The sequence below is a fragment of the Chiloscyllium plagiosum genome, unplaced genomic scaffold, assembly GCF_037043375.1.
Source record: "Chiloscyllium plagiosum isolate Xiang-an unplaced genomic scaffold, Cpla_swu_hap1 HiC_scaffold_22, whole genome shotgun sequence".
Classification (NCBI taxonomy): domain Eukaryota; kingdom Metazoa; phylum Chordata; class Chondrichthyes; order Orectolobiformes; family Hemiscylliidae; genus Chiloscyllium; species Chiloscyllium plagiosum.
This window is the reverse complement of record NW_028270160.1, coordinates 65,882,104-65,896,112: the sequence shown is the minus strand read 5'-3', so window position 1 is coordinate 65,896,112 and position 14,009 is coordinate 65,882,104. Positions and strand designations below refer to the sequence as shown.

Here is a 14,009-nt window from a genome sequence, read left to right as displayed (position 1 = left end):
TTCCCGTAGTATCTGGTACGGCCCTGGGGACTTATCTATCTTGATGCTTCCCAGAATTTCCAGAATTAGGACCATCCCTCTTTTAATAATCTAGACCTGAGTGTAAAGGACATGAATTCAAATATTGTAGAAGATCCAAAGTTGAAAAAGTAGAGGTCGGGGGTCAGTAGCTCAGTTGGCTAGATGGCTGGTTTGTGATGCAGAGTGACGCTAACGGCATGGATTCAGTACCCACAAAGTCTGAGATTACTATGAAAGACTCTCCTTCCTGACCTCTTCCTCTTCCCCATGTGGTGACCCTCATGTTAAACTACTACCAGTCATTTCTGTCTAATAACCCAATGGTGCAGTTAGACTATGGCAACTTTACCTTTACCTAGAAACAGGTATCAGGAAATAAATTGTTGAAATGGGTGAACTCACAACAGATGCAAGTTAATGCAGGGAGGTAAGCAGGATGAAGAATGATTTGGAGATGCCAGTGTTGGACTGGGGTGTACAAAGTTAAAAATCACACAACACCAGATTATAGTCCAACAGGTTTAATTGAAAGCACACTAGCTTTCGGAGCATTGCTCCTTCATCACTACTAATAATTTATCATCTTTCCTGTCTTGCATCCTAACACAAAACTTACCTTCTGTTTATTTCTCAATCCTCCCACCTTCACTTGCTTAAAACCTATTGTATTTATAGCTACTTGTGATTACTAGAAAGGTCGTTGACTTAAAATGTCAACTCTATTTCTCGCTCCAGAAATGCTGCTAGACTGAAGTATTTCTGGCATTTTCTGTTTTATTTATTTTGATGCTTTATTCCTCAATGTTGCTTCGTCCTCGTGTCCCTCTCCCTGCCAAGTTAATTTAAGTCTTCCACAACAGTTCGAGTTAACTTTCCAAGAAAACAATTGATCCCAGCCATATTGAGATGCAGTGTATCCATCTTGACTAGTCCTTCTTGCCTCGCAAGTCCCTAGGAATCTGCACCATTTCTGTGATCAAGTGTTGACATGCTTTGACTTAATTCTCACATACCAATAGAGTACTTTAGAGGTGACGATCTTTGAGAATATGCTGTTTAATCTTAACTCCAAAAACTCTGAATGCAGTTATCTACTTCCTTATATAGACTGGTTTGATTCCTGTATGGCTTTTCTGTAGCAGTTTGGGACGACTTGCTAGACCGTTTCATTCACTTGTAAAGAGTCAACCATTTTATTGTGGGTTTGGCTGTGGGAGGAAATGATTTTGATTTAGAGGCATTTATACTTAATTCCTTAGGAGCATGGTCAGGAGAAAATATCATGGCCAATGAGAAAATAAATGCATTTAACAAATATTTTGTGTCTGTTTTCATAGCAGAAGACAATATATGTATATCAGAAATAGAGGGTAAAGTAAGGGTTCCTCAATAGAGAGAAAATATTGAAGAAACGCAGATTAAAATCCAACAACTCCCCTGATAGTCTAACAATAGGGTGCTGCAAGAGATAGCTGCAAACATAGTACTCTCCATGGTTTTCCAAAGCATTATTGGATTGCCTGACAATCTCTAATACAGTAGTCCCCCAGTACCCGCAGAGGATACATTCCAAGACCTACCATGGATGCCCAAAACAATGGATTGGAGTGAACCCATTCACTTAAATGGGAAATGTACCTTCCCAGCAGCCTCCTGGTCCCTGGTTCTGGAACATTCCCTTTTATATGTTCGGGCCGTGGTAAACCGCAGGTAACTGAAACTGTGGTAACTGGACCCGCAAATGCAGGGTCGCCCTGTATTTAAAGCAGAAGTAAAAAGAGAGCATGTTGAAAGAATATAATGATTCTCTTGGCAGCAATTGGAGAAAGGTAATGTATCATACCTGGTAAAGTTAGATATACCAAAGACATATGCCACTTAACCAACTTTTTATGCTTTCAGAGGCTGACAGACTTACTGTGTATTTTACCAGATTCCGAACATTTCTACCCATATTAATAGTCATTGTGTGGTTTCTCTATTGCCTCAGACACAGATAGGGAAATCTCTGACCATATCCATCACCACTCTCAATTCCTGTCCTCCTTCAAAATTCCCCTTCCCTCTAGAAGTCATTTACTGGTGTGCTTTCACTCAACTGACTATTCTTTGACCTTCCATTGACCATGTTAACTCTGCAACTAATGAAAGTGAGAACTAAAAGTGCTGGAAAAACTCAGAAGAGCTGGCAGCATCTGTAGAGAGAGAAATAAAGTTGCCATTTCAAGTCCAATTACTATTCTTAAAATAGTAAATTACTATAAAACTGAAGAGGGCTGGAAATTTATGCTGTGGCAAAAATGGAAGAACAATAAATGGAGCAACTTTTGCTGTTTTCCTTGGAACACCAACCCATTTTTGTATCCTTTTATGTTAGGAGAGCAGTTTTGAATGTTTCTAGTACATAACTAGTTTTCACATCTACTCCAGGATCCTGTACAAATGAAAACAATATATTCCAATTTCTCTCCTCAACATAGCATCATCAACATATCTCTTCTATCCTCAACTCCAGCAAAGAGTGTGCACCAAGATCATGGATTCTGTCACCAAGTTGAGATTTATCTATTCACCTACCTCTGATGATGGCATCCCTTTACACACCTATCAACCCAAACCTCTCCCAAAATTTTCCCCTTTCTTGCCCTGAATTCTGTATTAAGACACAACTGTTAAAACTTCTTTGACAGTCTTTCCTCCTTTATATTCCCCTTAAGACCTAATTTTTTGATCAAACCTTTAGTCATCTTTCCTTGTGTCAGTTTTTACCCTAATTGCTGTCCTTTGGAGTGCTAGGCAATATCTTTGTGTTAAGAATCAAACCTTTGTTACGGTGCAGAACGAAGCCCATTTGGCCCCATTGTGCCTGAACCTACTCTTCAAGGAAGCATCATTACCTAGTGCCAATCTCCTGCATTATTCCATATCCTTGCACACTATATTTCTACGCTAATAATCATCCAGTGCCCTCTTGAATACCTTAATTGAACCTACCCCGCACATTTTCAGGCGCATTTTCACATTTCCATACCCTAACTACTCTCAGAATTTATTTCATCATTCTTCTTTTGCACATCACTTTAAATCGGTGCCCTCTCACTCTTCTTCCTTTTATGAGCAGGAACAGCTTCTTATCTCTCCAGCTTGCTCAAAGAAAGTAGTGGATATGGGTACAGTTACAACATTTAAAAGACATTTGGATAGATCCTTTAATAGGTTTGGAGCTTTAATATGGTTCAGGAGCAGGCAGGTAGAACTAATTTAGTTTGGGATAATGTTCAGCTTGGACTGGTTGAACCGAAGGGTCTGTTTCCATGACAAAAACAACTGAACAGAATATTGGACAGATTTGCTCAAACGTGTGGATTCCCCAGTCCAAACTTCTTTATTATGTTGAAAGTACTGTATTACAAATTTAGACAAGAATTGGAATGAATTAATTTTTCTGCTTTATGATCATGGATGAATTGCAGATGTAACCACTCCTTCAGTTGGACTCGCCTCGTCCAAATTTGTTATTGTGGTTATCTTTCTAAATCTCCTTCAATAACTCAGTTTCCTGAGGTAGTACTCTTCTAATAGACTGTTGAAACCAATATAAATTAGAGTTTAGTGCTGCAGTTTTATAGTGCAATTTTGAAAATTTATTGCTTTACATTGCTTTCATTGTTCTCTGTCTTTCAGTTTTTTGGCGTTTTAATAACTTGGCTGTATATCAGCCGGCTGGAAGATATCATCTATGAATATGATGCCATGGATATTGGCCTGATGAGCGGACCGTCTTATGGAAACTATGAAAGTGCAAGCACATCAGGGGCAGGATGCTGTTGGTGTTTACCCACTCTCGATGCTGTTGTGTGAAATTTGTTGTATGGGATAATTACATTGAGTTACCGGTGTCTCAGGAAGCAGTACAATTTGTAATACAATCCAGGGATTCTGATGATGTTAAAAGATTGAGAGTTTATATTGCAGCAGTTTAAGAAGACAATCTAAGTCCACCAAAAAAAATATTTTGGCACTGAAAGTAAACAGAGCACAGTTTTGGGTGGAGATCAGAGTTAAGAATCTATATCCAAATTGAAATCCAGCTTTTAAACTTTCAGATTCTGGAAGACCTGGGTTGTATTACCAATATTTTCTGTACTCTCCCTTCATTTCGTATTACAGTACTTATAACACTCTCAAATTCCCATTTTTTCCATTTAATGTACAAGAAGCACTATATCTCTCTACACTTTTTAAAGGTGCTGTCATTTTGATTTCAGGGCAAATATGTTTTGTTTTGTGATAATGCAACCTTGTATTTTGCTACCTCTCTGTCCTGTTACTTCTCCTTTGCAATAATATAACTATTCTCAAGGTGCAACAGGTACTCCATCCATGTATTTCACCATCATAACCCTGAACAACATAAGTAGCGCCTCGACATACGAACAACCCCGTTCACGAGCAAATCGGTTTACGAACAAGATTGTACGTAAAAGTTTGCTTCAATGTACGTACGAAATTCAAGGTACGAACGCAAAAAGCCTGTGTGCAAACACATGGTTTCATTGTTCTACTTTGCTACACGCTTGTTGAACGCAAAAGCTCTCGGATCCCGCGTGATCTCATTCAGTTCGTCTTTAGCGCGTGCACTGTGAACAGCGTTCATTGCTACGTCCAAGCATTCTTATGCTATCCAAACAATGGGAAAAATTGATTCAGTTCGCAAACTTTTCGGTTCGTGAACCGGGTCCCGGAACGGATTAAGTTCATAAGTCGAGGCGCTACTGTATTACAAATTGAGACAAGAATTGGAATGAATTACTTTTTGTGCATTATGATCATGGATGAATTGCAGATGTAACCACTCCTTCAGTTGGACTCGCCTCGTCCAAATGTTTTGTACAAACATGGACTTGTGTACTTCATCCTACACCAATCTGCGTTCCATCAAGGTGAATGTTCAGGATTTTAGGCTGACAGGCAACTTGCTGCTTTTTAATATTTTTTGTAAATTTGATTGCAATGTGTATCTAATTGTTAAAAGGATAGACAGAGAGCAATTTTACCAACATGACTGATTGCAAGGAATTTTGCCTCTTGGGAAGTACACATCAGAAAATCCCAGGTATGACATTTTTTTCCCTTCTCATATATTACAACTGGTGGGGGAACTCCTTGTAGGTTTATCAGAGGCAAACACGGAGAATTCTGGAGAAACTCAGTACCTCTGGCAGTATCTGAGGAGAGAGAAACAATTAAAGTTTCAAGTCTGGTATGACTCTTCTTCAGAAACAGACTCAGAACATTTAATTCTGTTTCTCTCTCCTCAGACACTGCCAGATCTGCTGAGTTTCTTCACCATTTACTGTGTTGTTTGATTTCCAGCACCTGTGGTATTTTTCCTTTATTCAAAAGTTTGTTAAAAGTTTCATGTGATTTCAAGTTTTCATGTTTTTTGCAAGATTCATTTTCATGCAGCTAATTGAACAGGAGGGGCTCCAGTACCACAGATGCAACTTTTCAACCAGTTCAATTCACTCACATTATAAGGATTTTGGACCCAACAACACTCCAGTAATAGTACGAAAGACATGTGTTCCTGAACGAACTTGTTGCATCCCCAGCCAAGCTGTTCCAGTACAGCTGTAACACTGGTATCCACCCAAACCATGTAGAAAATTGCCGAGGTATATCTTGTACTCAAAAAGTAGAACCAAATTACCACTCGATCCATCTATTCTTGGATATCAGCAAAGTGATAGAAGGGGCCATCAATTGTGTTTCCGAGATGAGCATTCTTGTGGTTGTTGAAGGTCAGTCATCTCAGCTCTTGGACATCATTATAGAAATTCTTCAAGGTAGTGTTGTAGACAAAGCCATCTTCAGCTACTTCATTGCTGACCTTCCTTCATTATAATGTCCAGAGTGGGGCTGTTCATCATTGATTGCACAATTAGCACAAATCTTGACGATTCAGATACTAAAAAAGTGTCTATCCATTTGCAAAAACACCTGGACAGCATTTTGGCTCAGGCTGGTAATGAGCAATTTGCATTCATGATAGACAATGCTGAATTCCAACAGGAGAGAATCAGACTACCTGCCCTTGACATTCAGTGGCATTACATTACTGAATCCCCCACTATCAACATCCTGGAGTTTTTTGTTGACCAGAAACTGAACTGGAATAGCTATATAAATATTGTTGCAGCAAGAGTAGGTCAGAGGCTGAAATTTTACAGTGAGTAACTCATCTCCTGTCTCCCCAAACCATGTCCGTCATCGGCAAAGCATAAGTCAGAAGTATGATGTAATACTCATCTGACCTAAGTAAGTGCAAATCCAACAACAGTCAATAATCTCAAGACTATCCAGGTCAAACTAGTCTATTTGATTGGTAGCGTGTCCACATTCTCACACTCCAACACCGGCGCATACACTACAGTGACATCGAAGAACAGGGTAGTAGATAACATGAAATACCACCACCTACGTTTCCCCTCCAAGCTGCAACCCTCTTGACTTTGAACCATATTGCTGTTCCTTCACCATTACTAGGTCAAAGTCCCGGAAATCCCTTCTTATTAGCACTTTGGGCATACCAAAGACCACATGGACTACAGTGGTTCAAGAAGACAGCTCACCACCACCATCTCATGGGCAATAAATGCTGGTCTAGTTGTTGATGCCCATATCCTGTGAAAGGATTGAGTAACTGAAATGTTACATAGTATAGAACGTTTTCCTGAGATCTGTGATTTGGATTTTATTATAATTAAATTTTGAAGATTTATAGATTTCTTAAAATTAAATTCCACAGACTGAACATAATAATGGAAAGATTAAATTCAATAATATTTTACACTCAAGAATAACTGGCATTTTTTGTTCATTCTTAGAGTTTAGTCATTTCTGTGCCAATTGACTTTATTGTATTCATAATGTAGATCTGACTAACTGTGAGACAAGCTGAGATCTTCCATCATTTTCACCTCTTGCCCACTTCTTTGATCAGGAGTCTTTCTTGCTGTGTGAGGTTTTCCCTCCATCTGAGTCCTCCTTTAGCCTCTAATCCTTTCTAGATTTATTGAGAACTGATCCCGTCACTCACTCTCACTTGTCTTATTTTTTAAATTTAGTTAATCTGTACTGAGAAGTCCGATGTCAACATTGTCATCAGATTTTCTGAATAAAAGCCCAAATGCCAAACAGCCCATTTCTATCTGTGGCGATGCTGTCCCTTTAAAAAGGTTATTTTGTCCTGGGTTTTTTTGAAGAGAGATTTTAAAGGCAGAGGTGACAAACTCACAACTAGGGACAGCCTAAGTAAACAACATAGGAGGCTTTTAGGTTTTTTTTGAAAAGGTGGAACAATGAAAGCAGCTTGAGTGGAGGTTGCCAGTTCTCACAGACCAGGCTTCCTGGTTTTTTTTAACAGTCAGAAACTGTTTAGGATCCCAGAAGAAGTGCAAGCTTCAGTGAGTAATCCCTAGCTGCTGCTTTCTCTGAAATCTGTCTTGATGCTGTTTCCTCCTGGATTGGAGAACTGCATGTAAGAATCTCTATCAATTTTTACCTTTTTTGCCAAGGGGTGTGTTTCTGGGATGTTACTATACTGGAACAGTTAATTAGTAATAGATGCTGTATGTATTATTCGGTTTAAGTTTTCCAATAGCTAAGTTATTCAAAATTCCTATTTCTTTTGTTTGTGTTTTAACTGTAGAATTTGAATGAATTGTGTTTTGTTTAATGTCGTGTAGTTTGACCAGTCACATCACAACTGGAGCATGACTTCACATGTACTTTTAAAATAAGTAAAAGTTTAAGTTTGGGCTAACTTCTTAAAATACTTTGAGGGGGTCTGGTCTGGTTCATAGCATACCATCTTCATAAAATCCAAAAACAGGAATTCCAAATTAGACCTTTCATTTCAGCCTGTTAAAGGCCCACTGAACTGATTTCCTTCTACTTCAACTGTCCTCTCACCTTGTTCATACTGTTCCATGATTCTTCTGATGCTTTCTGGTTTCTTGACCTGAACTGTTGGGCGGCATGGCTCAGTGATTAGCTCTGCTGCCTCACAGTGCCAGGTGAATCAGGGATGTACACTCACTTTTATCAAGTTTAGTATCTTGTATTCCCTGCTTAGTACGTAGTCTACTCCACATTGCAATAATTGAACCCAGATTGGGTGACTGTCTTGTAAATAACAACATGTTCAGTCTCCAAACATTTCCAATTGGCTGTCATTTAAATTTCCCATCTTGTTTTCATGCTGACTTCACTGTTCATGACCTGCTGTGGGTAAAATAAAGCTTCAGGTAAGTTCAAGAAACAGAACCCCAGCTTTCCAGTAGATATTTTACAACTCCACAAACTCAGCATTGAGTTCAACAAATTCAGGACAGAAGCTGTTTTTTTCTTTTTCTTTTGCTTATCGCACTTTGGTTTTATTCTTGTTTGTCTCTGTGTTTGCTTTCAGAAGCAGCCTATCATTGCTTTGCCATTCATAATGCTCATTGACACATTTTTTTCTTGTTCCAATCCCATTCTCTTTGGCCTTGCATCACAAATTTATTATTATGATTTAATATTTCTTGATTCTAGTGGCAGTCATTTATGCCTGCTACCCCAGCATTGGGCCATGGAGGCTCTTGCCCCATAGATCCCGTCCCTGGCCTGCAGCAGAAAGGCCACTTCCCTTGAATCAGCAGCTTCCTGTGGGGTGCTAGACCAGTCCACCAGCAGAAAAATTCCAACCAGACCTTAAAAGTACCTCATTATGATTGTGCTTCCAATAGCTTCACAATATTCTGTCATTCACAAGATCCTGAACCCAATACATGTATATCACCTGTCATCAAAACAAGTGAGGCTGGATGGGCCAGGTATTGCAGCATCTTGAATGGCAGCAACCTGAACTGTATCCACTCCTGCCACAACCCTGCTGCTGGGCATTGCTTCCCTACATCTATAGATCCGCCAGTGAGCAAGCCTCTGAGCAGCAATATATTTGTGCCATACTGCTTGCTGCACAAGAATCGTCCCTCAATTTCAGTTCTCTGCGATAATTATGGGCTTCTCTGTAGCTAAGATTAAGAACACTTTTCTAGCTGCCGCGTCCACCTCCCTTCGTTCTCCTATCATCCCCCTAAGATTTGTCCTACCCGAGCCATGAAGTCTGTTAGAGGAGTATAGTGGCATTTGTCTAAAGTGGACTGAATAAATTGGTTAAGAGAAAGTGAGCGCTGTAGATGCTGGAGATCAGAGTCGAAGAGTGTGGTGCTGGAAAAGCGCAGCCGGTCAGGCAGCATCCGATGAGCAGGCCTGACTGGCTCCGCTTTTCCAGCACCACATTTCTTGGATAAATTGGTTACAAAGTAAGTCAGTGGAAAGTTTGCAGGTATTTAAGGAACTAATACTTCATTCTCAACAACGATACATTTCAATGAGGATGAAAGACTCTACCAGAAACGTGCACCATTCCTACCTAACTAAGGAAGTGAAGTGTGATATCACATTGAAACAAAGGCATTTGAAAATTAGTGGTAGGACTAAGGAAGTCTTAGCAAGGTATGACTGAAAAATTGTAAACAGGGAGAAATTGGAGAACACAAGAAATACATTAAAATATTTATCCAAAAACTATCCATGGAGTAGATAAAAATCTGGCAACAGGAAGAGACAAACACCGAACAATTGCTGTTGCTAAGTAGTAGGAAAGATAATAGACTATAAACTGACAAGTTCCCTGGTGCTGATGGTCTGCATATGAATGTCTTAAAAGATGTTGCTCCAAAGATAGTGGCGACACTAGTTGTTTACGTCCAGAATGGAAATGTAAAATATCATCAAGGAAGAAGGCAGAAAGGTAATAGATAACTATAATCTCTATCTTTGGGAAAATGTTAGAATAATAATACATTGTTGATGATATTAGCATGGATAGAGGAATGGCTAAGTAACAGTGCGTTAGGATAAATGGTCATTTTCCGACTGGCAGACTGTAATCAGTGGAATACTACAGGATCAGGCCTGGGGAGTCAGCTGTTTACAATTTATATTCATGACTTGAATGAAAAGATTAACTATGTTATAGCAAAGTTGCTAACAAAACAAAGGAAGGTAGGAAAGCAAGTTTGGAGGATACAAAGCATTTGCAATGAGATATAGTCAGTTACATGAATAGGCAAAATTTTGACTCATGGAATATCATGGGAAAATATGAGGTTCACTTTGGCATGAAGAATTGTAAAACAACTTGTTATTTAAATAGTGAGAGACTGCAGAATGTTGTGGTACACAGAGATCTGTGCATTTTTGCAGACGAATCACAAAGCTGTCAAGTAATTAGGAAGGCAAAGGGATTGATGGCGTTTATTGAAAGGATGATGTGGTATACAAGTATGAAATCTTACTACAGTTGTACAGGGCATTTGCACCTACGTGAATTTTTGCTTACCTAATGGGAGATATATATTTGCTTTAGAAGCATTTAAGAGATAGTTAACTAGACTTATCCTGCAATAAAGGATTTAATTCATGTGGAAGGGTTGAATCTATACTCTCTGGAGTTTAGAAGAGTGATGGGTGATATTATTTCAGTTTCAAAGATTCTGAGTGGACTTAATAAAATAGATGCTGAGTGGATGTTTCCACTAATGCAGGAATCTAGAACTGGGGACAGATTTTCAAAATATGGAGTCCTTCACTTAAGACACAGATGAAGAAACTGTTCTGCCAGAGGTTCATTAATCTTCTGAATTCTTTAGCACATTGTGCTTTGGAGACTGCTATTTAAGTCAGAATTGGACATACTTTTGATGAGCAAGGAATTCCGAGGTGAAGAGGGAAAGGCAGAAAATTGGAGTTAAGGCCACAATCAGACCTACCCATGATTGTATTAGCTAGTGGCGAAGGCTTCAGTGGCCAAATGACCTTTCACCTGAGTTTCTTATGTTCTCGTTCTCGTTCCTGTCCTGAGGCTAAGCTAGACCTTGGTTTTTTTTAAAAAATTCATTTGTGGGACTTGGGCATCAGTGGCTGACCGGCATTGATAGCCCATCCTTATTTGCCCTTGAGAAGGTGTGCTGCTTTTTTGAATCGCTGTAGTCCACCTGCTGTGGGTTGACCCACAGTGCCGGTAAGAGGAAGGGGGTGAAGGTAGTTCCAGGAGTTTGACCCAACTACTGTGAAGGAACAGCGGTATATTTCCAAGTCAGGGTGGTGAGTGCCTTGGAGGGGAATTTGCAGGTGGTGCTGTTTCCAAGTACCTGCTGCCCTTGTCCTTCTAGATAGAAGTGGTCACGGGTTTGGAAGATGATGTCTAAGAATCTTTGGTGAATTTCTGCAGTGCATCTTGCAGATTAGTACATACTGCTGCTACTGAGTGCCTTTGATGGAGAGATTGAATGTTTATATGTGGTGCCAATCAAATGTGTTGCTTTATCTTGGATGGTTTCAAGCTGCTTGAGTGTTGTTGGAGCTGCACCCATCTAGGCAAGTGGGGAGTATTCCATCACACTCCTGACTTGTGCCTTGTAGGTGGTGTATCGACTTTGTCGGTGAGTTGCTCGCTGCAGTATCCCTGGTCTCTGACCTATTTTTGTAGCCACTGTGTTTATGTGGCGAGTCCAGTTGAGTTTCTGGTCAGCCATAATGTTGCATTTTACTCTCAGATAGCTTCTGATCACATATCCACAGATTCACCAAGACACTGTCTATCCACCTCTATATTCACACTGGTTCAGCTGTTCTGCTGCTCAAATGTTCATCTCTACCTTTAAACCTCACTAGTCTTGCGCTTTCCTGGCTGATCTCCCACATTCCTCACTACAAATTTAATACTTCGCAGTCTAATTCAACCAACATCAATAAAACAGATAAAGTGGTCATTATAGCCTTGCTGTTCATGAGATCTTTGTGTTACTTGACTGTCACAACATTGCAGTGAAGATTTCACTTCATTAGCTGTAAAACCTTTGTGGCAAACTGACATTGTGAAAGCTGCTATAGAGATGAAAATTCTTATTCAGTCATCAGACTTTTGATGAATGGGTAGATTAAACAGTGCAAATTGTACATATTTTGAATTAGTTTGTTTCTTAATAGATTGTAAATATGGAACATTTTTGGGATGGGTTAGATGCAACATCTGCCTCAGTTAAACATTACAGCCTTTCAATAAGCCTAATCTCACTCTATTGTGCAATGCATTGTAACACTTCTTAGCTAACCACAGGCACTGTTGATTTACAGATAATCCACATTGACCACGAAAGCTGTATCTGCTAATACTTAGTTCTGAGGTATTAATGAAATGACTTGCCCTGCTCTTGGGGTTGCACATTTTTCTAGCAGCATTTCATCACAGCAAATGTTTTGCTAGGTAACAGCGTTAAGGTTAAAAATCACAAGACACCAGGTTATAGTCCAACAAATTTATTTGACAACACAAGCTTTCAAAGCCTCTCTTCTTCAGGTGCTAGTGAGAGAAGAGGACCTTAGACACAAATTTATCAGTAAAAGATCATGCAACATACAACTGATGCAAACTAATTAAATACAGTTAAGGTAGCTGTTAAATCTTTTTAATCAGTTAGAATGGAAATGCAGGTTTCAATTGATTAATATGCAAATCCCAGAATTTCATCAGTCTTATGGCCCTTTGATCTCTTTCTTATAAATTCTGTGTCTCCCTCTTTCACTAGCACCAGAATAAGGAGTGAAGCGGCAAAAGCTTACATTTTCAAATAAACGTGTTGGACTATAATCTGGTGTCATGTGATTTTTGACCTTGTCAAACCCAATCCAACAGCAGCACCTCACACCAAGGTTACAGAAGAAAGGCAGACTAAGGGGCATGGATAGGGTAAACAGGCAAGGTATTTTCCCTGGCATAGGGGAGTCCAGAACTGGAGGGCATAGGTTTATGTTGAAAAAGGAAAACTTTAAAAGGGACCTAAGGGGCAACTTTTTTGCACAGAGGGTGGTGCGTGTATGGAATGAGCTGCCAGACAAAGTGGTAGAGGCTGGTACAATTACATTAAAAAGGCATCTGGATGGTTATATGAATAGGAAGGGTTTACAGGGATATGGGCCAAGTACAGGCAAATAGAACTAGATTAGGTTAGGACATCTGGTCAGCATGGACAAGTTGGACTGAAGGGTCTGTTTCCATTCTGTACATCTTTATGACTGTATGATAACTAAAATAAACATCAGCCATAATCTAACCAAATTCCTGAACAGACTCAATGGAGACTGAATGGTCTCCACTTGTGCCTAAATTCCAAATGGTTTTTACAATTTAATTCAAAACAATATTTTATAAAAATTATATATAAAAACTATTTCAAAATCATTTGGTGACGGATAAAACTGACATTTTTTGTTCAAAGATCCATCAAATCATTTTTTGTCTTTGGTTGCCTTTGTGAGTTAGGCACTGTAAGGAGAGTTTGAACTTTGTGCATCTTCTACTGTTTATATGCTGGCTGAACAGCAAAGATAATGTTCTGTCAGTCTGCACTATTTTAAAATAACAGTATGGTTCTAACTATTGTTGCAAAGGCCTCTAAATGATTGCTCTGGTTTTAATGATTTATGATTTTGAATATTTTAAAATGTTTGTTAAGATCTAATACATTTTGTTTCTGTGTTAACATTTCACAATAAAATCTGTGTTAATCATCTAACAGTTAACCATTAATTGTGTCCATAATTAAATGATTCTCACTGGATATGTTGTGTCTCACATTTAATAATATATCCACGGTTACAGGTTTACACTCAAGCCGTGGCTGGCATCTCTGTGTCTTAGTAAATTGTAGTGATATTAGGTCCCAGATGGTAAAGGAGCTGATTCACATGGCATTCTCGGATGAGCGGATGCTGTGTTTTTGGGTATCATTATAGACTAATGGCATTCAACCATTAAAGAAAGCATTGGAGGTGCAAATTACATTATTGTGAAGATGCATTCCTGATTGCTAACA

At 39.2% G+C, this 14,009-nt stretch overlaps 1 protein-coding gene across 3 annotated transcripts in view; it reads left to right on the top strand.

Annotated features, from left to right (window-relative positions):
• tspan15 (tetraspanin 15) overlaps positions 1-13,754 on the top strand; it is a 214,748-nt gene extending 200,994 nt beyond the window's left edge. For all 3 annotated transcript variants that reach the window (XM_043712237.2, XM_087999149.1, XM_043712236.2), the window contains one exon: positions 3,706-13,754. In XM_043712237.2, the coding sequence (XP_043568172.1) occupies positions 3,706-3,882 (177 nt within the window). In that variant the 3' untranslated portion in view covers positions 3,883-13,754. The remainder of the gene's footprint in view (positions 1-3,705) is intronic.
• Positions 13,755-14,009: the final 255 nt, after the last annotated feature.